Source organism: Rhinoraja longicauda, chromosome 1, assembly GCF_053455715.1.
Source record: "Rhinoraja longicauda isolate Sanriku21f chromosome 1, sRhiLon1.1, whole genome shotgun sequence".
In the NCBI taxonomy this organism is placed as follows: domain Eukaryota; kingdom Metazoa; phylum Chordata; class Chondrichthyes; order Rajiformes; family Arhynchobatidae; genus Rhinoraja; species Rhinoraja longicauda.
The window spans coordinates 42,959,514-42,986,054 of record NC_135953.1 but is presented as its reverse complement, the minus strand read 5'-3'; the positions used below and the strand labels follow the sequence as shown (position 1 = coordinate 42,986,054).

Here is a 26,541-nt window from a genome sequence, read left to right as displayed (position 1 = left end):
CTATCCATGTCAGTATCCTACCTCCAATACCATGTGCTCTAATTTTGCCCACCAATCTCCTATGTGGGACCTTGTCGAAGGCTTTCTGAAAGTCGAGTTACACCACATCCACCGGCTCTCCCGTCAATTTTCCTAGTTACATCCTCAAAAAATTCCAGTAGATTAGTCAAGCATGATTTCCCCTTCGTAAATCCATGCTGACTCGGAACGATCCTGTTACTGCTATCCAAATGCTCCGCAATTTTGTCTTTTATAATTGACTCCAGCCTCTTCCCCACCACTGATGTCAGACTAACTGGTCTATAATTTCCCGTTTTCTCTCTCCCTCCTTTCTTGAAAAGTGGGATAACATTAGCTACCCTCCAATCCACAGGAACTGACCCGGAATCTATAGAACATTGGAAAATAATCACTAATGCGTCCACAATTTCTAGAGCCACCTCCTTAAGCACCTTGGGATGCAGACCATCAGGCCCTGGGGATTTATCAGCCTTGAGTTCCATCAGTCTACCCAAAACTTTTTCCTGCCTAATGTGGATTTCCTCCAGTTCCTCTGTCATCCTAGGATCTTTGGCACTAGATCAGCTGGGAGATTGTTTGTATCCTCCTTAGTGAAGACAGATCCAAAGTACCGGTTCAACTCGTCTGCCATTTCCTTGTTCCCCATAATAAATTCTCCTGCTTCTGTCTTCAAGGGACCCACATTTGCCTTGACTATTTTTTTCCTCTTTAAATACCTAAAAAAGCTTTTACTATCCTCCTTTATATTATTGGCTAGTTTACCCTCGTACCTCATCTTTTCTCCCCATATTGCCTTTTTAGTTATCTTCTGTTGCTCTTTAAAAGAGTCCCAATCCTCTGGCTTCCCACTCTTCTTTGCTATGTTATACTTCTTCCCTTTTATTTTTATGCTGTCCTTGACTTCCCTTGTCAGCCACGGGTGCCTCTTACTCCCCTTAGAATCTTTCCTTCTCTTTGGGATAAATTGATCCTGCAACTTCTGCATTATTCCCAGGAATACCTGCCATTGCTGTTCCACAGTCTTCCCTGCTAGGGCCTCCTTCCAGTCAATTTTGGCCAGCTCCTGCCTCATGCCTCTGTAATCCCCTTTGCTATACTGTAATACTGACACCTCTGATTTTCCCTTCTCCCTCTCAATTTGTAGAGTAAAACTTATCATATTGCGGTCACTGCCTCCTAATGGCTCATTTACCTCGAGTCCCCTTATTAGGTCAGGTTGCAGAATTGCCTTCTCCCTGGTAGGCTCCAGTACAAGCAGTTCTAAGAATCCATCTCGGAGACACTCCACAAACTCTCTTTCCTGGGGTCCATTACCAACCTGATTTTCCCAGTCTACCTGCATGTTGAAATCTCCCATGACCACCGTAGCATTACATTTGTGACATGCCAATTTTAGCTCCTGATTCAACTTGCACCCTATGTCGAGGCTACTGTATGGGGGCCTGTAGATGACTCCCATTAGGGTCTTTTTACCCTTACAATTCCTCATCTCTATCCATACTGATTCTACATCTCCTGATTCTATGTCACTCCTTGCAAGGGAGTGAATATCATTCCTTACCAACAGAGCTACCCCGCCCCCTCTCCCCACCTGCCTGTTTTTTTCTGTACGTTGTGTGCCCCTGAAAAGCCACCAGCATCCACAAAGACTCTTCACACCCCTGCAACAATCTGTTCGAACTTCTACCATCGGGCAGACGATACAAGGCCTTCTACGCCCGCACCTCCAGACTCAGGAACAGCTTCATCCCCAGGGCCATAGCTGCTATGAACCGGTCCTGCTGAGCCGGATGGTCACATCGCACAGTGAACCGGCACAGATCTACTTGCACTTTATTCTGTTTTAAAACTGTTCTAATTTGTTTCATTCGGTTGTTTAAATTAATACTGACTAGCTAATTAATTTATTGCATCGTATGGGAGGCATATTTCCAATCTCGTTGTACCCCTGTACAATGACAATAAAGATATATTGTATTGTATTGCTTTTTAGGAGCTAAGATTAGTCATATCTGGTGCAAGATTTGTGTAATCATATTTAACGTTCCAATGAGCAGAATCAAAATGGTTTTGACTGGTGGTTCCAAGGAAACTGCTGACATTCAGTTGCCCCTGGATAAGTCAGACCCATTCTCATGCAAGCCCACTGCAAGTCCAGTATGTGCTGAATGATAGTTCTTAGTACATCTATCACTTTGCTCCATGCAGGAATTCCTCAGCATTATGCCAACCAAACCTTGCAATGAAATGGCAACCTTATTGATTTGAATGAGGATTCTCTGTTGGATAGATTAGATGGGGAAAAAGGAAAGATTATGTTAAAAAAATATCATATTTAAATGTATTTTAATACATTCAATTGTGTTTTAAATTAATTTACATTTGAAATATAATTTAAGTAACATCAATGCATTTAAAATGTCTCCAATATCAGGGAAACTTAAAGATTTTATAGATTCTGGCAGAAGGGAAACCATACTTCCCATCATAGGATCTCAGGGTGGTCTGGGGCAGTATCTCAGAAGTTTCTGCCCAAGGTTTTTCTCACGGCATTAGGCTTCACTTTGCAAGATACCACCTGATTCAGGGAGGAGAAAGTTGGACCATTTAGCTCTGTCCTGGATGGGCAGAGAAAATCCAGCTTGGTTTAGCCCTTTAATCATTTTTGAAGAAAGGACATTTGCAAAAGCAAACCAACCCAACCCATAATTCCTTGGTCATAGCTAATTTAGTAGTACTAAGGTTCTTTCAAAGTACCCAAAGTACCACTCCAAATTCTATTTTATAATATCATAAAACAGTATTGCACAAGAACAGGTCCTTTGGCTTACAATGCTTGTGCCAAACGTGATGCTAAGACCACTCTTATCTGCCCTCATTCTTTTTGGCCTCATTCTAACTTTATCATATTTCCCAGAGACTGTGGGCAGATAGGTCATTGATTCAAAACATTTTTATTCACAGACAATACTGCCCTGTCTAAATATTCCATGCACTTATATTTTTCCACAATTACGGCATCTTCTGTTATTGCATTTACGTTTTAAGTGCTACATGCACTGTGCATAGAACTAAATCTTATTAGTTGAGAAAAATAAAACTACACAGACTCCAAGATTTTTTACCAACCAGGAGCAAAATTTAACCCAGTATGGTTCAATAGGTTTCATAGGTGTGAGAAGCTTATCCGTTTGTATTTTCCATTTTTCTTTAAATTAAAATACAAACTCATTTACATGGCACACGAAGATGCATTATATTACCCTGAAGCTATCCTCCATGCCAAGATCAAAATATGCTGTTGAAAGTAGGCTCAAAATTTTAAGGAGGTTTAAAAAGCAAGTTCTTTTTACCTACCTCTCTAAGAGTAATCTTGGCTACATAAACTACATTGGATCCATCTCTCTTGAAATGAAGATGAGCTTTATCTTTCAGAATAAAAACTATATCAGCTGGGATGTTGGTTGCTGTTTCATCACCCTCCCTAGGGAATGTGATTTTTGTGCCCTCTTTCCAACCTCTTTTAATAACAACGTTCAGAATCTTGTCCTCAGTCCTTGTGGTTTGGCCATCTGGGTTCAATCGTCTACGTGTGATCTTCATTCTTTTGGTACAACCATGATAGATTTCTTCAAGAGAAACTCTAAGTTCATGAATTACTGGAGGATCCTGCACCTTCCTTCGAGTATGGAGAGAATCTGGATGCCGTCGATTAAATCCATTCATTCCATTAAATCCAAAATGGTTAAATTCATTGAAGGGATCATGATCATCATCATCATCATCAATGTCCATGTCTTCATGTACAAAGCCATTTGCCATTCTATTGGAACGCCCATGAGTACCAAAGAAAATATCAAAAGGACTTGATCCACCAAAGAAGGAAGCAAAGGTAGCATGTGGATCACCGTGGAACGTGTAATGGAACGTGCTACCAGGGCCACCGGCAGAAGCTCTTCCAGCTTTCAGACCTATAAAATGAATAAGATGAACAAATTGCAATTATTCATAGAATTTGTTCATATTAATTAAAAACATTACAATATTGAATGCGAAAGCAGCAATAGTCTACTTGAAATTTTACTAATATGACAATCACAAAATGCATCTTTCTATTGGATCATCCAGACTATACAGTACAATATATGTTGTAGGAAGGAACTGCAGATGCTGGTTTCAACAGAAGATAGACACAAAATGCTGGAGTAACTCAGCGGGACATGCAGCACCAGGATAGAAAGAATGGGCGAGGTTTCAGGTCGATACCCTTCTTCAGACTGAGTCAGGGGAGAGGGAGATACAGAGATACGGAAGTATAAGGTGTGAAAACGACTCAAAGGGGATGGAGATCAAGGAAAATGTAGAATAGATCATTGTTAGCTAGGAGAAAGTAACAAAGCAAACAGAGATAAAATGTAAACGAGGACAGTCTGACTAGTCGGAGAACTGGGAAGGGGAGGGAAGGATGGAGAAAGATGGAAGGCAAGGGTTACTTGAAGTTAGAGAAGTCAATATTCATACTGCTGGGATGTCAGCTGCTCAAGTGAAATATGCATTTGGAAAGCAGTGACAGGATTGGTCAAAGTCAGCATGGGTTTATGAAGGGGAAATCATGCTTGACTAATCATCTGGAATTTTTTGACAATGTGACAAGTAGAATGGATAAGGGAGAGCCAGTGGTTGTGGTGTATCTGGACTTCCAAAAAGCCTTTGACAAGGTCCCACACAAGAGATTAGTGTGCAAATTTAGAGCACATGGTATTAGGGGTAGGATATTGACATGGACATAGAACTGGTTGGCAGACAGGAAGCAAATAGCAGGAATTAATTGGTCCTTTTCAGAATGGCAGGCAGTGACTAGTGGGGCGCCGCAAGGCTCAATGCTGTGACCCCAGTTATTTACAATATATATTTACGATTTAGACGAGGGAATTAGTCGCAGCTCACACTGCCACCCAGCTTTGTGTCATTTGCAAACTTGGAGATGTTACATTTGATTTAGACGAGGGAATTAAATGTAACATCTCCAAGTTTGCAAATGACACAAAGCTGGGTGGCAGTGTGAGCTGGGAGGAGGATGCCATGAAGCTGCAGGATGACTTGGATCGGTTGGGTGAGTGGGCAGATGCAGTATAATGTGGAAAAATGTGAGGTGGAAAGAACAGGAAGACAGATTATTATCTGAATGGTGTCAGATTAGGAAAAGGGGAGGTGCAATGAGACCTGGGTGTCCTTGTACATCAGTCACTGAAAGTAAGCATAGAGGATTTGATTTTAAGAGCAAGGAATTCCTACTGCAGTTGTGCAGGGCCCTGGTGAAACCACACTTGGGGTATTGTGTGCAGTTTTGGTCTCCTAATTTGAGGAATGACATTTTTCTATTGAGGGAGTTCACCAATATAGGTTCAATACATAGGTTCACCAGGTTAACTCATTCACTGGAGTCTTCCCCTCAATATCCACAAGGCTGATATCCTCTACCGAACATGCACCTTGCACTAAACGTTATTCCCTTATCATGTATCTGTACACTGTGAATGGCTCGATTGTAATCATGTATCGTCTTTCGAAGGTAGACACAAAATGCTGGAGTAACTCAGCGGGTCAGGCAGCATCTCGGGAGAGAAGGAATGGGTGACGTTTTGGGCCAAGACCCTTCTTCAGACTGATGTCAGGGGAGGGACAAAGATAGGATGTAGTAGGAGACAAGAAGACTAGTGGGAGAACTGGGAAGGGGGACAGGAAAGAGAGGGACAGAGGAACTATCTGAAGTTGGAGAAGTCAATGTTCCTACTGCTGGGGTGTAAACTGCCGAAGCAAAATATGAGATGCTGTTCCTCCAATTTGCGCTGGGCCTCACTATGACAATGGAGGAGGCCCAGGACTGAAAGGTCAGATTGGGAATGGGAGGGGTAGTTGAAGTGCTGAGCCATCGGGAGATCAGGTTGGTTAAGGCAGACTGAGCAAAGGTGTTGAGCGAAACGCTCATCGTCTTTCTGCTGACTGGTTAGCATGCAAGAAAAGCTTCTCACTGTGCCTTAGTACACATGACATTAAACTAAACTGATAACACAAACTTATAATTGATAACACCTGCTGCACCATACTGCCTTGGACCATTTTCCATAGGTCGGGTGTCACCTTTCGGTGAAGGCAGATTAAATTCACTAAGGCCTTCAATGTGGCAGACAAACATTTAGTCAAATGACGAAAGGAATATTTGAAGATTAAGACTTCAGACCTAGCATAAATCTCACGGTCTATTGTGGAGATTGCTACCCTTCTAGGTTTTCTGAGGTTTGGAGTACCTACAACAGGCATCTAAAAGCACTGCAAAAATACCAACAGCACTGTCCCTGTAAATTCATCCAAATTATCAGGAAGGATAATTGAGTCATCATCATCCTCCCAACATCTGCAGCAATGAAGCCTGGTTACATTGTTCACATGCCTAATACCAGACCCGCAAAACAGACTACTCTGAGCTGTTGTGAGAGGACATTACTAGATGGATGATGAAATGGATTGAAAAAGTTGCTCAAAGTCTTCTTGAAGAAATACTCCCGATAACCTCTGGCCCATGATCACTCAAAGTGGAGAATAAGCATTCAGGATGGTATTGAGAAGGCCATGCATCAGTACATCACGAAACATGTAAGTGATGGAAGGTGAGCACTACCTCGTAAACTATGTGTCTCACATCTATGAAGACTTAAACTCTGATAAACTGGTTCTTTAAGGCTTTTGATCATGTCTAGATTGTTGGATGTTACTCATGTTACCCCAATATACTTTTATTTGAATTCTTTTTACACTGTCAAATAAGATGAGACCTAAACATTTTGGCCCCTGACCCACACTCTGGAGCCCTGGTTCCCATAACTTCACTTTCAGCCACATAGCCAAGGATGTGGATCCTGTGTGTGGATCCATGACTAATGAGGATTTAGTATCCAAATCGATGAGTTAAATGGTCATGATTTACAAACAATCAGATAGCATATTATTGCAGGGTTGTTGCACTTGTAACAAAGTATTGGGAACTTCAGAAATCACGTTCCAATTGAAAGTGAGAAAATGCTGGAAACACTCAGCAGGCCAGGCAACTCAGACCACAAATGTTAACTGTATCAGCAATTTTTACATCAGATTTCTTGCATCTGCAGTTTTTTTCATCTTCATCACCTTCTGATTTGTTGGTTGTAATCTAGGTATTACACAAACTAAAATGGAAAATTGTAAATAATGCCAGATATAAGAGTGAAAAACAGCCTCTTTTCAGAAGGGAAATGAGGAAAATACTTCCAGTGATCCTCTGGAGGGTTTCAAATGGATCATAACTAACAAAACTCACACAATGAAGAGAATATTGTTAGTAAATGATTTAATTCCCCTTTTCTAATTTGATTTTTCCTACCTAATTATCTTGACATTCATGACAAATGCAGTGAACATTACAGTTATATTAACAAAATGGAAATTTTCAAGTAATCCAAATTTCAGCATTTGCCTCATCTGACATGATCTGCACAATAGTGAAAGAGATTGTGGTTGCAAATTAATGCTACTTAACATGATTGTTGTATTATAGCTGGGCATACACCATTTTATAACTTTACTCAATAAATTCTAAATTAGAGCCAAATAATGTCCTCTAATGCTAATTATAGTAAGGATATTTAAAAAATATCAGTGATCACAGGGCTATGTGGAAACGACACAGAAGAGTAGTTGAAGTGAGGGCAATTGAAAGGTGTAGCAGTTTTGAGGGGCTAGGTGGGCTTCGACAGTGCATTACCAGCATATTCAATGAATGCATCATCAGCAGAAAATCCCATGTGGAAATATCAAATATTTCCATGTGGGATTTTCTGCTGGTGACGCACTTTAAAGCTTTCTAATCCCAGGCTGAATAAGTGATCCAGCAGAATAAGAGCAGCAATATAAATCTTAATTTATATGCCCAATACCAGACTCTCAAAATAGACATCCTTTTCCGGGGAGGATTTAAACTAATGTGGCAGGGGGATGGGAGCAGGAGCAGAGAGACAGAGGGGTGTACAATGAGGGTAGAAGCAACAGGTAGCAAGGTGAAAAGTAAAAGTGGTAGGCAGACAAATCCAGGGCAAAAATCAAAAAGGGCCACTTTTCAACATAATTGTATAAGGGGTAAGAGAGTTGTAAAAACAAGCCTGAAGGCTTTGTGTCTCAATGCAAGGAGTATACGTAATAAGGTGGATGAATTAAATGTGGAGATAGTTATTAATGATTATGATATAGTTGGGATTACGGAGACATGGCTCCAGGGTGACCAAGGCTGGGAGCTCAACATCCAGGGATATTCTATATTCAGGCGGGATAGACAGAAAGGAAAAGGAGGTGGGGTATCGTTACTGGTTAGAGAGGAGATTAAAGCAGTGGAAAGGAAGGACATTAGCTTGGAGGAAGTGGAATCGATATGGGTAGAGCTACGAAACACTAAGGGGCAGAAAACGCTAGTGGGAGTTGTGTACAGGCCACCTAACAGCAGTAGGGAGGTTGGGGATGGCATCAAGCAGGAAATTAGAAATGCATGCACTAAAGGCGCAGCAGTTATAATGGGTGACTTCAATCTACATATAGATTGGGTGAACCAAACTGGCAGGGGTGCTGAGGAAGAGGATTTCTTGGAATGTTTGAGAGATGGTTTTCTAAACCAACATGTCGAGGAACCAACGAGAGAACAGGCCATTCTAGACTGGGTATTGAGTAATGAGGAAGGGTTAGTTAGCAGTCTTGTTGTGCGAGGCCCCTTGGGCAAGAGTGATCATAATATGGTAGAGTTCTTCATTAGGATGGAGAGTGACAAAGTCGATACAGAAACAAGTGTTCTGAACTTAAAGAAAGGTAACTCTGAGGGTATGAGGCGTGAATTGTCCAAGATAGACTGGCGATTGATGCTGAAAGGGTTGACGGTGGACATGCAATGGAAGGCATTTAAAGGTCGCATGGATGAACTACAAGTGTTCATCCCAGTTTGGCAAAAGAACAAACCAGGAAAGGTAGTGCATCCGTGGCTAACAAGGGAAATCAAGGATAGTATTAAAACAAAAGATGAAGCATACAGATTAGCCAGAAAAAGTAGCATACCAGAGGACTGGGAGAAATTCAGAGTCCAGCAGAGGAGGACAAAGGGCTTAATTAGGAAAGGGAAAATAGATTACGAGGGAAAACTGGCAAGGAACATAAAAACAGACTGCAAAAGCTTTTATAGATATGTCAAGAGAAAAAGATTAGTTAAGGCAAATGTAGGTCCCTTGCAGTCAGAAACAGGTGAATTGATCATAGGGAACAAGGAGATGGCAGACCAATTGAACAAATACTTTGGTTCTGTCTTCACTAAGGAAGACATAAACTGTCTGCCGGAAATAGCGGGGGACCGGTGGTCTAATGAGATGGAGGAACTGAGGGAAATCCAGGTTAGTCGAGAAGTGGTGTTAGGTAAATTAAATGGATTAAAGGCAGATAAATCCCCAGGGCCAGATAGGCTGCTTCCCAGAGTGCTTAAGGAAGCAGCCTCAGAAATAGTGGATGCATTAGTGATAATTTTTCAAAACTCTTTAGATTCTGGAGTAGTTCCTGAGGACTGGAGGGTAGCTAATGTAACCCCACTTTTTAAAAAGGGAGGGAGAGAGAAAACGGGGAATTATAGAACAGTTAGCCTAACATCGGTAGTGGGGAAAATGCTAGAGTCAGTTATTAAAGATGTGATAGCATCACATTTGGAAAGTGGTGAAATCATCGGACAAAGTCAGCATGGATTTACCAAAGGCAAATCATGTCTGACGAATCTTATAGAATTTTTCGAGGATGTAACTAGTAGAGTGGATAAGGGAGAACCAGTCGATGTGTTATATCTGGACTTTCAGAAGGCCTTCGACAAGGTCCCACATAGGAGATTGGTGTACAAACTTAAAGCACACGGTATTGAGGGTTCAGTTTTGAGGTGGATAGAAAATTGGTTGGCGGACAGGAAGCAGAGTAGGAATAAACGGGTTCTTTTCAGAATGGCAGGCAGTGACTAGTGGGGTACCGCAAGGCTCAGTGCTGGGACCCCAGTTATTTACAGTGTATATTAATGATTTGGACGAGGGAATTGAAAGCAACATCTCTAAGTTTGCGGATGACACGAAGCTGGGTGGCAGTGTTAGCTGCGAGGAGGATGCTAGGAGGCTGCAGAGTGACTTGGATAGATTAGGCGAGTGGGCAAATGCATGGCAGATGCAATATAATGTGGATAAATGTGAGGTTATCCACTTTGGCGGCAAGAACAGGAAAGCAGAGTATTACCTGAATGGTGACCGATTGGGAGAAGGGGAGATGCAACGTGACCTGGGTGTCATGGTGCACCAGTCATTGAAAGCAAGCATGCAGGTGCAGCAGGCAGTGAAGAAAGCGAATGGTATGTTGGCATTCATAGCAAGATGATTTGAGTTTAGGAACAGGGAGGTTCTGCTGCAGTTGTACAGGGCCTCGGTGAGACCGCACCTGGAGTATTGTGTGCAGTTTTGGTCTCCTAACCTGAGGAAAGACGTTCTTGCCTTAGAGGCAGTACAGAGAAGGTTCACCAGATTAATCCCTGGGATGGCGGGACTTGCATACGAGGAAAGACTGGACTTGTACTCGCTGGAATTTAGAAGACTGAGGGGGGATCTTATAGAAACATATCAAATTCTTAAGGGGTTGGAGAGGCTAGATGCGGGAAGATTGTTCCCGATGTTGGGGGAGTCCAGAACCAGGGGTCACAGCTTAAGGATAAGGGGGAAGTCTTTTAGGACCGAGATGAGAAAACATTTCTTCACACAGAGAGTGGTGAGTCTGTGGAATTCTCTGCCACAGAAGGTAGTTGAGGCCAGTTCATTGGCTATATTTAAGAGGGAGTTAGATGTGGCCCTTTTTGCTAAAAGGATCAGAGGGTATGGAGAGAAGGCAGGTACAGGCTACTGAGCTGGATGATCAGCCATGATCATATTGAATGGCGGTGCAGGCTCAAAGGGCCGAATGGCCTACTCCTGCACCTATTTTCTATGTTTCTATGATCTCCATACAATAAAATTATTGTTAATCTGAGTAGTCTGAGGATATGATTCAAGAATATTATTGAAGCCTCCTTACAAAAGTGTAACATCCCTATTAACTTGTTGGAATCGCTGACCCAGGACTCCTCAAAATGAATCGTATTGAGAACCTGGAGTCTATTTGCTAGGAGCATACGGAAACCAATCAATAGCAGTGGGGACACACTGATTTCCAAATCACCCACCTGCCTGTCCCATCGAGCATTTCCTGTTCAATATGTGGCAAAGTCTGCAAGGTCCAATGTAGCCCTCATCAGCCATTTTAGAAATGACAGATATCGAGTAAAAAAACATTATCACAACCATTTGTGGACAGTGTGAAAGGGAGTAGATTAAAAAATAGAGCCAAGATTTTTTGTAATGAATAATCAAAGCTCTTCAAGCTGATGGATAGCAGAAGTTTAAATTCCTTCTGCAAATGACAACCCATGCAAGCCAACTGGTAACAGGAAATGGATTCCCGTTTCAATTTATTCTATCAGTTTTCTTTAACATCTTGAAAACGCCAAGCAACCTGTTAACATTCTAAAATTCCAACAAATACAACTATAGTTCATGGACCTACTGATAATTTAACCCTTAGAGTCCATATATTGCACTGGAAAATTTATGCTGTACTCCAAGTCCAATATATCCTTCCTGATGTTTGGTTGCAAAGCTACTCACAATTAGTATTCGTATTGGTTTATTATTATTACTACATGTACCATTTATGTGCTATCCAGTCATTATAATAATGATATATATTCCTTTATTTGTCCCACACCGGGAAAATTTGCAGTGTTACAGCAGCAAAGTAGATAGCAAGAGACGTTCATTATAAATAAAAATAAAGATAAGGATAATTGTCATAATTTACTGTGTTTTTTAAAAAACTGTTACTGTTAACTGGTCTGCTGGGAGTAGCACTGGTTGTGCAGTCTCACAGCAGTGGGAAGGAAGGACCTCCGATATCTCTCCTTCACAAACTTGGGGTGAAGGCGTCTGTCACTGAAAGAGCTACTCAGTGCAATGACAGTGTCCTGCATGGGGTGGGAGTCGTTGTCCAGTAGCGATGTTATCTTTGCCATCATCCTCCTCTCTCCCACCGCCTGTATTGAGTCGAGGGGGCAACCCAGGACAGAGCTGGCCTTCCTGATCAGCTTGTCAAGTCTCTTCCCCTCCACTGCTGAGATGCTGCTGCTCCAGTAGACCACTCCATAGAAAATGGCTGATGCCACCACAGTGTTGTAGCCATATTATATATGGATGGTTACAATCGAGCCACACACGTACAACAGGTAATGCAAAGAGAAAACTACAAAAGTGCAGAATATAGTGTTACAACATTACTGTTACAGAGAAAATGTGCCATATTGAGAGATTGGAACTACACCCTTAGTTTATGAGGACTCTTCAGTAGTCCGATAACAGTGGGGAACGAGCTGTTGAAGGAGCTTGAAGGCTTGTTCATGCATTCAAGCTTTTGTATCTTCAGCCCAGTGGGAGAGGAGAAGAGGGAATCTACTCATTATTTTCTTCCAGAGGTTAGTCAACGTTCTATATTCCTATTAATATATACTTTCTGATGGAAAGTAATCGAGCATTAAATGATTGCATAGTGACAGTCCAAGGAAAAGCTGGAGAGTATGCTAACACTGATTGATATATAGGAGGCAGTTTATCGAATAACCTCAACACATCAATGCCAAGCACAAATAAGACCCTAAGAGCACTTCCCTCAAACTTGCCACATAGCTGATCTTGCTCTTTTCAAGTTAATTGGCAGCAACCCAGTACTGTACCTTCATCTTCGTTATTTTGAGTCATTACTACATATCAGTTACATTGAAACGCCTCTCGTCAAAATTAAAGTGAATAACCATTAGTATTGAATAACACCAAAAACCGATAGTAAAAGAAGCCAGATTAACAACTGCACTGGGGACTGTTTGTATCTATAAAATTCTATACTACTGTCACTGAAAACATTTGAGGTGGTCTTTGAATGCGCACTTGAATTGATTTTGACCCAGTGTTGGGCGATAGGTTCAATACAGTGCCGGCGGTGTGGAGGAGTTGAACCGAACGGCTCGTTACCATGTTGTACAATTATACGAATACACTCCACCTGCAAGCAATTGTAACACTCGTCTGTCACATACACACCGCGGCCGCTACCCCAGGAGCAAGGGCAAGAGACCAGCTCACTCCAAGGACACTCACCTTCTTCCCCACATTGATCGTAAATACCTCTCTTCTTGGGGTCGCTCAGCACCTCGTAAGCCTCAGCTATCTCTTTGAATTTGTCCTCAGCGTTAGGCTCCTTGTTTTTATCCGGATGAAACTTCAAGGCCATTTTTCTATAAGCTTTTTTAATTTCATCGTCACTGGCTTCAGAGTTGATGCCAAGAGTGTTATAATAATTTTTACCCATGATTTTTCGGCAGCGTTGATCTGAAAACCCAGCAGAGAGAAGCGATTTTGCTGAAACGATAAAAATACATAATTGCACACATTTCCACTTAATTATAGCAAAGATGCATCATCGTCTCTGAGAGGAAACAAGCCAGTGTTTGAAAATAAACGCTCAACAATATCAGTCGCGATACATGCAAAATGCGCATAAAAATGTCACCTTGATTTAAAATATTTCAGGTGCAAACCATGACAATCATTACCGTTAATGTATTTTTGTCTTGTCCACTTTAAGCCACACGTCAACTGAAACTACACTCTAGTGCTGACTAACTTGCTAGCTGCTGCGGCGCCGGTTGGAGCGCAATAAGGCCCCGCCCACCCACACGATGATTGACCAGTTTGTACTATCGCCGCCCTAATATTGGTTGTGTTTGGAAATTCTGCTGGACAACACGCCGGTCCGCGTTGCTGATTGGTGAGCGCTGATGCCCATCATCGGGTATTTAAAAAAATGCCAGGCAGCAAGTTGAGGTGGTCTGGCGGCCGGGAGTGGTGACTCATGCGATGCAATTAGAGAGGGGCGTGGGGACCGGCGGAGAAGCTTCGAGAACCGGCCGTCAGCGGAAGTTTACAATGCATCCGGTGGAGTGGACTCGCCTGGGAATATAATGGACGTGACAGGTGGGAGAAGATTTGCGTCGAGGTCATTTATGGTCGATATTCACAAAGCGCTGGAGCAACTCAGCTGGGCAGGCAGCATCTCTGGAGAGAAGGTGTGGGCGACATTTCGGGTCGAGACCCTTCTTCGACCCGGTTGGATTGAATGGAGTATCCCTCTCTGACTCTGCCTCATTGATGCAGTTGATTTTTTTTTCAATAAAATAAACTAGACGAAGAAGCATCGTTTGGCATCTCTCGTTCCTGGATACAGACTCGCTTGGCGAGTGGGTTGGAATGTGACAGATGTGGACAACAATAATATGTGTAGGAAGGAACTGCAGACGCTGGTTTACACCGAGGATAGACACAAAGTGCTGGAGTAGCTCAGCTGGACAGTCAGCACCTCTGGAGAGAAGGAATGGGTGACGTTTTGGGTCGAGACCCTTCTTCAGGCTGAGAATTCGGGGAGAGGGAGACACATAGAGGAAATTGGGAAACTAGAGAGGAAATTGCGGGAGCCTGGTTGAAATTTACGAGTCGTCCTTAAATACAGGACAGGTGCCAGAAGATTGGAGGGTGGCAAATGTTGTGCCTCTTCAAGAAGGGCTGTAGGGAAAATGCTGGGAACTATAGGCCAGTGAGCTTAACATCTGTAGTTGGTAAATTACTGGAGAGTATTCTGAGGGATAGGATATACAGGCATTTGCATGGGCAAGGGTTGATTAGGGATAGTCAGCATGGTTTTGTATGTGGGAGGTTATGTCGCACAAACCTGTTGAGTTTTCTGAAGACGTGACCAAAAAGGTTGATGAGGGCAGAGTTGTAGATGTTGTGTACATGGACTTCAGCAAGGTTCCGCATGGTAGACTGCTCTGGAAGGTTAGATCACATGGGATCTAAGGAGAGATAGCTGAATGGAGAGCAAATTGGCTCCATGGAAGGAAGTGGAGGGTAATGGTGGAAGGTTGCATCTCAGACTGGATGCCTGTGACAAGTGGTGTGCCTCAGGGTTTGGTGCTGGGCCCATTGCTGTTTGTCATCTATATCAATGATTAGGATGAGAACATGGGGCAAGATTAGCAAGTTTGATGATACAAACATTAGTGGTTTTGCAACTAGTGAAGATGGTTGTGAATGATTGCAGCAGGATCTGGATCGATCGGCCAGGTGGGCGGAGGAATGGTTGATGGAATTTAATACAAAGATGTGTGAGGTGTTGCATTTTGGGACGTCAAACAAGGGCAGTATCTACACAGTAAATAGTAGGCCTCTGGGTAGTGTTGTAGAGCAGAGGGATCTAGGAGTACAGGTGCATGGTTCCTTGAATGTTGAGTTGCAGGTAGATAAGGTGGTCAAAAAGGCTTTTGGCACTTTGGCCTTCATCAGTCAGAGTATTGAGTATAGAAGTTGGGAGGTCATGTTGCAGTTCTATATGTTGGTGAGACCACATTTTGAATATTGTGTGTTCAGTTCTGGGCACCATGTGAGAGGAAAGATATTGTCAAGCTTGAAAGGGTTCATAAAAGATTTACGAGGACTAGAGGGTGTGAGCTACATGGAGAGGTTGAGTAGGCTGGGTGTCAGCCAGCCTTCCATGGAGTGCAGGAGGATGAGGGAGATCTTTTAGAGGTATATAAAATCATGAGAGGAATAAACCGTATAGATGCACAGAGTCTTTTGCCCAGAATAGGGGAATCGAGGACCAGAGGACATGGGTTCAAGATGAAGAGGAAAAGATTTAATACGAATCCAAGGAGTAACATTTTCACACAAAGGATGGTGGGTGTATAGAACAAGTTGCCAGAGGAGGTAGTTGCGACTATCCCATCGTTTAAGAAACAGTTAGACAGGTACATGGATAGGACAGGTTTGGAGGGATATGGACCAAGTGAAGGCAAGGGGGATTAGTGTTTGCTGGGACATTGTTGGCCGGTGTGGGCGAGGTGGGCCGAAGGGCCTGTTTCCACACTGTAACACTTTATGACTCTGACACAGAGATATGCAGGGGTAAGATTCTGCCTGTTCTGCTGACACAGCACTTTGTGTCTATCTTTGGACAAAAATAATGTTAGGTTGTCCATCTTGGTGCACAACACAATAGTGTGGGGCGGCATGGTGATGCAGCGGTGGAGGTGCTGCCTCACAGCGCCTGAGACCCGGGTTCGATCCCGCCCTCGGAAGCTGCCTGTTTGGAATTTGTACATTCTTCATCTGACCATGTGTGGTTCCTTTCACATACCAAAGACCTGAGGTTAATTGGCTTCTGCAAGTAGCCCCTCGTGTGTAGGGAGTGGATGAGAAAGTGGGATAACACTGAGCTGGTGTGGATGACTGATCGATGGTTGGCATGGATTTAGTGGGCCTAAAGGCCTGTTCCCAGTCTATATTTCTAAACCAAAATTACTAAAAATGGTAGCAGATTGGAAAATGATGTTCAAAGAGCTCTGAATGTGACTTACAGCTAGGTGTGACCACCAATCAGTAAAGCAAATGTCATGTTGGTGCTTTTTACTAGGTATAGGAGTAAAGACTACTAAAGAATGAGGGGGAGGGGGAGAGGGGGGAACCTCATTGAAATGAACAGAATGGTGAAACACTTGGAAAGAATGGATGTGGAGAGGATGTTTCATCCAGTGGGAGAGTCTTGGACGAGAGGTCATAGCCTCAGAATTAAAGGACGTTCTTTTAGGAAGGAGATGATGAGGAATTTCTTTAGTCATAGGGTGGTGAGTCTGAAATTATTTTGCTACAAGGCTGTGGAGGCAGTTGGTAGATATATTAAAGGTAGAGACAGATAGATTCTTGATTAGTACAAGTGTCAGAGTTATGGGGAGAAGAAGGGAGAATGGGGTTAGGAGGGAGAGATAGATTGGCCATGATTGAATGGCGGAGTAGACCGCCATTCTGTAGAGTCTGAAGAAGGGTCTCGACCCGAAACGTCACCCATTCCTTCTCTCCCGAGATGCTGCCTGACCCGCTGAGTTACTCCAGCATTTTGTGTCTACCGGCGGAGTAAACTTAATGGGCTGAATGACCTAAATCTCCCCCTTAGGGGACGACTTCGAGTAAGGTGTCCAGTGAATGTTAATATGTAAGGTGAGTATTGGAGAACTGCAATTCTGGTTGCTACACTGTAGGAAGAATTTATTACACTGGAGAGGGTGCAGAGAAGATTCACAAAGATGTTGCCTAGGATAGAATGTTTCAATTAGCAGGAGGGACAACTGCATAAAAGACAACAGTGCTGGAGTAAATCTGTAGATCAGGCAGCATCTCCAGGGAGATTGTGTTTAAGCAATGTTTCAGGTTGGGACCCTTCTTCAGACTGATTTTAGTGGGGGGGGGGGGGAAGATATGAGCTTTCTTCCCCTACTACAATCAGTCTGAAGAAGGGTCCTGACCTGAAACATCGCTTATCCATGTTCTTCAGAAATGTTGCCTGATCTGCTGAGTTACCCCACCACTTTGTCTTTTTTTTTAATTGGTAGAGACCGAATAGGCTGGGGTTGTTTTCTTGTTAAAAGGGGAAGGCTGAGGGAGATTGTTTGCAAAACTGAGGGGCTTGATAGAGATTTTTTTACCTTGGCAAAGTTGTCCATGACCAGATAGCATAGGTTAAAGTAAATGTAAGATATTTAATGGAATTAACATAAATAAAAACTTAGTTGGCATTGACAAAGTTCAATGAAGGGCCTGTCTCCATTCTGTCTAGCTCCGCCTGTTACACATGTTTACTCTGGCTAAGGTATCAAGAATTGGCAATCAGGATGTCAGAATGAGGAGTAGCCTGTTTAATACTGAGATAAGGAGAAACTTCACTCAAAGGTTGGTGAACTTTTGGAATTATCTACCACAGAGGGTAAGGAATGCAGCTATTGAAAAAGACAAAATGTGCTGGAGTAACAGTGGGTCAGGCAGCATCTCTGGAGAACATGGATTGGGAACCTTCAGACTGATATGGGCGGGGGGGAGGGGAGAGAAAGAGGAGAGGCAGAACAAAGCATGGCACATAATAGGTGGATACAGGCAAGAGGGTTTCTCGATAGGCAGATGGTTGGAACAAAGGCCAGAGATTAAAACAGAATGTGTGAGACATTTGTAGTATTGCAAATTGTGAAGCCAGAGGAAGGAGTGGATGGGGAGGGGAGAAATATCTTTAATGAGTCCAGATGGGGCATTATTCATACCGTTGGGTTGTAAGCTACCCAATCGGAATACGAGGTGCTGTTCCTCCAGTTTGTGCATGGCTTTAATCTGGCAATGGAGGAGGCCCAGGACAGGAAGGTCAGAATGGGAAAATGAGTTAAAATAGTAAGCAACCAGATGATCCAGTAGGCTTTGGTGGACCAAGTGCAAGTGGTTGGTGAAACAGTCGCTGAGTATACGCTTGGTCTCATCGATGAACAGGAGGCTACGTGGAGAATACTGGATGCAGTAGATGAAGTTAGAGGAGGTGCACGTGAACCTCTATCTCACCTGGAAGAACTGCTGGGGAGCAAAGTAAAACAGTGGGAACTATAGGCCGGTTAATCTTACCTGGTTGGTAAGCTTTTGGAGTCCATTATGAAGGATGAGGTTACGGAGTACCTAGAAGTTCATAATAAAATAGACTGAAGTCAGCATGGTTTTGTGAAGGGGAGATCATGCCTAACAAATCTGGTGGAATTCTTTGAAGAAGTAAATAATGGGACAGACAAAGGAATCTGTGGATGTTGTTTACCCAGATTTTCAGAAAGCCTTTGCGGTGCCACACATGAGGCTGCTAAGGAAGATGAGAGCCCATGGTATCAAAAGGCAGATACCAGTGTGGATCGCAGATTGGCTGGCAGAAGGCAAAGTGTGACAATAAAGGGTGCTTTTTCGGTTGGCTTCAATGGACTAGTGGAGTTCTGCATGGGTCGGTGCCGGGGCCACAATTCTTTAGTAACTTGTCAGTTTCTTTGTTGAACTAAATTAAGGCGCATGTTGCAATCAAAAGCGCTTGAACAATTGGTTGGGCAGAAAGCCAAACTGTAAGAAAGAGGACTGCGATTTGGATGACGGGATTGAAGGCTTTGTAGCCAGGTTTGTGGATGATAAGAAAATAGGTGGAAGGGCAGATAGTGCAGGGACTCTGCAGAAGGACCTGGACAGGTTGGGCAGAGAAGCGGCAGATGGAATATAGTGCAGCAAAATGTGGAGTCATGCATTTTGGTAGTAGGAATAAAGGAATTGACAATTTTCTAAATGGGGAGAGAATTCAGAAATCGGGAGGTGCAAAGGGACCTGGTGCAGGATTCCCAAAAAGTTAATCTGCAAGTCGAATTGGTAGTAATGGCAACTATTCTAGCATTTATTTCAAGAGGGCTTGTATACAAAAACAGGGGTGTAATGCTGAGACTCTCAGGTGCTGGTCATGCCACATTTCGAGTATTATGAGAAATTTTGGGCACCATATCTGAGGAAGGATGTGCTGGCTCTGGAGAGGGTCCAGAGAAGGCTTACAAGAATAATCCCAGGAATGAGTGGGTTAATTTATGATGAGCGTTTGACTGCACTGGGCCTGTACTTGCTGGCGTTTAGAAGAATGAGGGGGACCCTCACTGAAACATACCAAATAGTGAAAGGTTTGGATAGAATGGATGTGGAGAGGATGTTTCCACTAGTGGGAGATTCTAGGGCTAGAGGGAGATTCTAGTGCTAGAGGTCATAGCCACAGAATTAAAGGATGTTCCTTTAGGAAGGAGATGAGAAGGAATTTCTTTAGGCAGAGGGTGGTGAATCTGTGGAAATCTTTGCTGCAGAAGGCTGTGGAGGCCAAGTCAATGGATATTTCTAAGGCAGAAAGATAGATACTTGATTAGTACGATTGTCAGGGGTTATGGGGAGATGAGCTAATTCTGCTCCTATTACTTATGACCCTGGATGGAGGTGAGGGAGGAGGTATAGGTGTTTCATCTCCTGTGGTTGCAGGGGAAAGAACCTGGGAAGGGGGTGATTAGGGTGGAAAGGTTTTAGTAAACCAAGGAGTTAGAGGGAACGGTTTCTACGGACGCTGGGAATGGGAAGATGCATCTGGTAGTGGGATCATGTTGGAGGTGATGTAAATATCAGAGAATGCGGTGGATGCGGAAGCTGGTGGGGTGAAAGGTGAGGACCAGGCAAGCTATCTTTGTTCTGTTCGGGGGAGGGGTGGGAGTGAGAGCACAACTACGGGATAGAGAAGGTGTAGGTGCGGGATCCATCTGTGACAGCTGGAGCGAAACCCCCCACATTTATTAAAAGAGGACATCTCTGATAACCTGGAATGGAAAGCTTCATTTTCAGAGCAGATGTGGTGGAGACTGAAATTGAGAGTAGCATCTTTGCAAGAAGCAGGGTGGTAGGTGATATATTCCAGATAACTTTGGCAGTCATTGGGTTTGTAGTAAAAATCAATCAATAGTCTGTCCCCTGCGATGGAGACAGGAAGGGGAGAGAGTTGTCCGAGTCAGTCCATATAAATTTTAGGGCTACATAGAAGTTAGTGGTAAAATTCATGAAATTGAGTTCTGCATGGGTATAGGAGGCAGCCCCGATGCAGTTGTTAATGGAATGGAGACAGACCTAGTATATCTCTGGTGCCAGTATACCTCTGGAACAAGGACTGTTTAACGTAACCAACAAGGTGGCAGTCATAGGTGGGGCCCACATACACCTTTAACGAACAAAATCAGGAGTTGAAGGCGAGGAAAAGTTCTGCAAGGCAGAGGAGAGTGGTAGTAGAGGGAAATTAATTGAGTCTTTGTTCGAGGAGGAACCAGAGAGCCTTGAGACCTTCCTGGTGAGGGATGGCAGATCCGTGGTAAAGATGGTGCAATAGAGGCCAAGAAATGTAAAGTTATTGAAGAGTTGAAGGATGGAGGTTGGAAGGGACTGGACAAGAGGGATAGGATGTAATCAAGGTATTTAGAGATATTCAGTGGGGCAGGAACAGACAATAGGTGCAGGAGTAGGCCATTCGGCCCTTTGCGCCAGCACCGCCATTCACTGTGATCATGGCTGATCAGCCACAATTAGTACCCCGTTCCTGCCTTCTCCCCATATCCCTTGACTCCGTCTTTAAGACCTCTATCTAACTCTCTCTTGAAAGCCTCCACTGCCTTCTGAGACAGAATTCCACAGATTCACAACTATCTGGGTGAAAAAGTTTTTCCTTATCTCTGTTCTAAATGGCCTAACCCTCATTCTTAATATGCGGCCCCTGGTTCGGGACTCGTCCACCACCGGGAACATGTTTCCTGCCTCTAACGTGTACAATCCCTTCATAATCTCATGTTTCAATAAGATCCCCTCTCATCCTTCTAAATTTCAGTGTATACAAACCCAGTCGCTCCATTCTTTCAACATATGACAGTACCGCCATCCTGGGAATTAACCTCGTGAACCTACGCTGCACTCCCTTAATAGCAAGAATGTCCTTCCTCAAATTTGGAGACCAAAACTGCAAACAATACTCCAGGTGTGGTCTCACTAGGGCCCTGTACAACTGCAGAAGGACCGCTTTGCTCCTATACTCAACTCCTCTTGTTATGAAGGCCAACATGCCATTAGCTTTCTTCACTGCCTGCTGTACCTGCATGCTTACTTTCAGTGACTGATGAACAAGGACACCCAGATCTCGTTGTACTTCCCCTTTTTCTAACTTGGCACCATTCAAATCATAATCTGTCTTCCTGTTCTTGCCACCTCACATTTGGGCAGCTTTCATTAGGAAGATAACGCTGGACAATTGAACGTCTCCTGTATTTAACCAGCAGACGCTCCGAAGACACAAAGGGTCATCAGGCTCCAGCACCGTCAGCAGAAAACTGACAAACTACACTTACACTTACTTATAAAATGTTTTTTATAAAACTTATAAAATGTTAAAATGTTTTTATAAGTTGACAAATCCACCAGACATGAAAACAGCGGGTTAATGATGCCTGCTTATGTACGTAACGATTTGGACACGGAGAACAAAGTAAGCATATTATGTCTCGTTTGCTTTAAAGTATGTTGAGTTAAGAATTTTTGGACATATATATTTTTTACTTGGCTTGAGCATCATAGAAACAAATGAATATCGATCTGAAAAATATTCATTTTTCATGATTTCCAACGGCATCTTACGTACTTAACTCTCAGGACACGATGAGTCTCTGAGAAACCCTGCTCTGTGGGAGCGAGCATTGTCATCTTGGAGGATAGAGTTCGGTCCCAGACTGGAGATATGGGATTGCCACTGGTTGCAGAATCTCATCTCGATATCTCTCTGCATTAAGATTGCCTCCAATGATGACAAGCCTCGTTTTTCCAGTGAGGGAGATGCCGCCCCACACCATCACACTGCCTTTCACCAAAAGATGTTACTCTATCGGTGCAGCAATCAGCATAGCGTTCTCCGCGTCTTCTCCACACTTTGACCCTATGATCCAACTGCCGTAGGCAGAATCTGGACTCATCGCTGAACATAACGTTCCTCCACATGTTCAGGTTCCAGTGCACGTGTTGCCGACACCAGCGCAAATGGGCCTGACGGTGAAGGGCAGTCATGGCAGGCCTCCTGGCAGCCCTATGAGACCGGAGATCGGCTGCGTGCAGTCTGTTCCGAATTATCTGGGCAGAGAGCCGTCGGCCATATCGTCCTGCAAACCTTGACTGCAAATCTGTAGAAGACAGCCTACGGCTCCTAAGTGCTGACAGGGTGAGGAAACGGTCTTCTTCGGGTGTCGTCTTCTTGGGAAGCCCACTTCGCGGCCTGTCTCTGACATCCCCCGTTATATGGAACTTGGCCTTCACTTTGGAGATGGTACTAGGGCTCACTCCAAATAATGCCGCATCTTGGTTTTGCGGAACACCAGCTTGAAGTTGCCCTATCGCACAGGCCCGATCCGTCAAACGTGGCATGCCGATTCTTGGAGCAGACACCTACTGACCACTGTAGCAGGGCCCATGCTCACAGATGCTGCCAATCAAGTGCAAATCAGGCACCTGATTGTCAGCACCTGGTGGTACCAGAAGCTCAAAACAAGAGTCAATAGCAACAGCAGAATAAGCTGTTTGGCATTGGCAGAGAAGATTTGGCAAATTTTTCATGGGTGCAACCCATATACTCAGCTCTGCTGCTCATCCCACAAATGCATGTTCCTTACAAATGTGGCACCATTTAAAAGGGAAATAAACAGGCTTTCCAACGGTATAAGATTTATTGCCAAGAAGCATTGTTACAACAAAGAAATAATCTACCAAACACACATTTCCTTACTTTTTGTGCTATGTTTATTACACCTTGTATGGGTCACTTAAAAACCAAGCTTCACGGTAACAAAGAATAAACCGGATTTACTTCCAGTTTACTAAGAGCTGTATTAAAATTAAAAAAATTAAGTGGTTACGTGGATTTTTGCGAAAAGTGTGTGGGCATTCTTTGAAAATGTAAGGGAGATGCATATCTGGTTTGTGGGTTGAATATCTGGGTTTGGAGCCCACTTTAAATGTAATGGCGGAGGCCAAAAACATCGCGAAAATTCCCACGCTGTCAAACTGTTGCCTCCAATCTACCTGTCAAATGGCCTGACGGTAAATAAATTGGTTTACTGTCCAATTTCATTGTGGACCACCACGGATAGGATGTATAACTACACTTTAATGAATTAGAAAAAAGAAGTTCTACCATTGCAATAAAATGCCATTGAGACACCATGTTACGTACGTTAACACTTTTATGGTAAATTTTAAATTACCTGAAAAAACTACTTGCGGTTGTGGAACTATCTTTCTTTCTTTTTGATAGAGTCAGACGGTTGTCAAACTTGTAAATAAATGTGTTTGCATTGGTTTTTACAACAATTAATTTCTGGGTGTCTATGTCACGCTTCTATGTCCCAGTATCATATTTATACACATATTGTAAATGGCTGCGGTCCCAGCACCGAGCCTTGTGGTACCCCACTAGTCACTGCCTACCATTCTGAAAGGAACCATTCACTGGACCCACATCAATTTGCATACAGGGCAAATAGATCCACAGAGGACGCCATCTCTCTGGCTCTTCACACTGTCCTGACTCACCTAGAGAGACAGGGCACGTACGTGAGGATGCTATTCATAGACTATAGCTCCGCCTTCAACACGGTCATCCCCACCAAGCTCATCACCAAACTCCACCAGCTAGGCCTCAGCTCGTCATTATGTGACTGGATCCTGGACTTCCTGCTGGAACGACCGCAGGCAGTGAGAATGGGCCCGCACCTGTCCTCCACTATCACCCTGAGTACCGGCACACCACAGGGCTGTGTTCTGAGCCCCATGCTCTACTCCCTCTTCACACACGACTGTGTTCCTGCATTCGACACCAACACCATTGTCAAGTTTGCAGATGACACAACGGTGATCGGGCTGATCACCAACGGGGATGAAACAAACTATAGAGCCCGGGTGCAGAACCTGGCGGACTGGTGCTCGGATAACAACCTGTCCCTAAATACCACCAAGACCAAGGAGCTGATCATCAACTTCCGTAGGTCACATAACGGGGAATATGCCCCGATCTCTATCAACGGGGACAGTGTGGAGAGTGTCCAGCTTCAAGTTTCTGGGCACTCACATTACGGAGGACCTAACATGGTCCAATAACACTGCTGCGCTGGTCAAGAAGGCACAACAAAGACTGTTCTACTTAAGAACACTGAAAAAGTCTGGTCTACCCCAACAGCTGCTGACGACCTTCTACCGCTGCACCATAGAGAGCATCCTAACGCATGGCATCCCTGTGTGGTACCTCAGCTGCACGGAGGCAGAAAGGAAAGCTCTACAGCGGGTAGTCCATAGAGCTCAGAGTGCCATCGGAACACAGCTACCAGACTTGGAGGGCATCTACAACACACGATGCCTCAGAAAAGCCTCCAGCATCCACAAAGACTCTTCACACCCCTGCAACAGTCTGTTCGAACTCCTTCCATCGGGCAGACGATACAAGGCCTTCTATGCCCGCACCTCCAGACTCAGGAACAGCTTCATCCCCAGGGCCATAGCTGCTATGAACCGGTCCTGCTGAGCCGGATGGCCACAACGCATAGATCAACTTGCACTTTACCCTGTCCAAAACTGTTACAACTGTTTCGTTTCGTTGGGTTGCTGCTGTCTAAATTACCTAAATTATTGCATCGTATGGGAGGCGCATTCCCAATCTCGTTGTACCCCTGGGTACAATGACAATAAAGATATATTGTATAGTATTGTATTAATCCCTACTCCATTTCCTGTCTGCCAACCAATTTTCTATCCATGTCAGTACTCTACCCCCAATACCATGTGCTCTAATTTTGCCCACTAATCCCCTATGTGGGACCTTATCAAAGGCGTTCTGAAAGTCCAGGTACACTACATCCACTGGCTTTTCCTTGTCCATTTTCCGAGTTACATCCTCAAAAAAATTCCGAAAGATTAGTCAAGCATGATTTCCCCTTCGTAAATCCATGCTGACTCAGACCGATCCTGTTACTGTTATCCAAATGTGCCGCTATTTCATCTTTGAGAATTGACTCCAGCATCTTCCCCTCCACTAATGTAATGCTAACTGGTCTATAATTCCCTGTTTTATCTCTCCCTCCTTTCTTAAAAAGTGGGATAACATTAGGTGCCCTCCAATCCACAGGAACTGATCCTGAATCTATAGAATATTGGAAAAAGATCACCAATGCATCCACGATTTCTAGAGCCACTTCTTTAAGTACCCTGGGATGCAGACCATCAGACCCTGGGGATTTATCAGCCTTCAGTCCCATCAGTCTACCCAACACCAATTACTGCCTAAAGTGAATTTCCTTCAGTTGCTCCGTCACTCTAGGTCCTCTGGGCAATAGTACATCTGGGAGATTGTTTGTGTCTTCCTTGGTGAAGACAGATCCAAAGTACCTGTTCAACTCATCTGCCATTTCCTTGTTCCCCATAATAAATTCACCTGTTTCTGTCTTCAAGAGACCCACATTTGTCTTAACTATTTTTTTCCTCTTCACATGTCTAAAGAAGCTTTTACTATCCTCCTTTATATTCTTGGCTAGCTTACCTTTGTACCTCATCTTTTCTCCCCATATTGCCTTTTTAGTTATCTTCTGTTGCTCTTTAATAGTTACCCAATTCTCTGGCTTCCCACTCATCTTTGCTATGTTATACTTCTCTTTTATTTTTATACTGTCCTTGACTTCCCTTGTCAGCCACAGTCACCTCTTACTCCCCTTAATCTTTCTTCCTCTTTGGAATTAACTGATCCTGCACCTTCTGTAGATCAACCATATTCCCAGAAATACCTGCCATTGCTGTTCCACTGTCATCCCTGCTG

The 26,541-nt window shown here is 43.7% G+C and overlaps 1 protein-coding gene across 4 annotated transcripts in view; it reads right to left on the bottom strand.

The window, feature by feature from the left end:
- Nucleotides 1–18,754, bottom strand: part of dnajb5 (DnaJ heat shock protein family (Hsp40) member B5) — a 37,761-nt gene extending 19,007 nt beyond the window's left edge. For 2 of the 4 annotated variants that reach the window (XR_013547062.1, XM_078396246.1), the window contains exons 1-3: nt 13,799–13,858; nt 13,344–13,604; nt 3,379–3,992 (exon numbers count right to left, since the gene is read on the bottom strand). Coding sequence is in view for 3 of the 4 variants with exons in the window: in XM_078396246.1 (XP_078252372.1) it covers nt 3,379–3,992; nt 13,344–13,554 (825 nt within the window). In the remaining variant the exon portion in view is untranslated. Of the gene's footprint in view, nt 1–3,378; nt 3,993–13,343; nt 13,605–13,755; nt 13,859–18,734 lie in introns of those variants that run through there. The other 2 variants (XM_078396265.1, XM_078396256.1) reach the window with 2 other exon arrangements.
- Nucleotides 18,755–26,541: the final 7,787 nt, after the last annotated feature.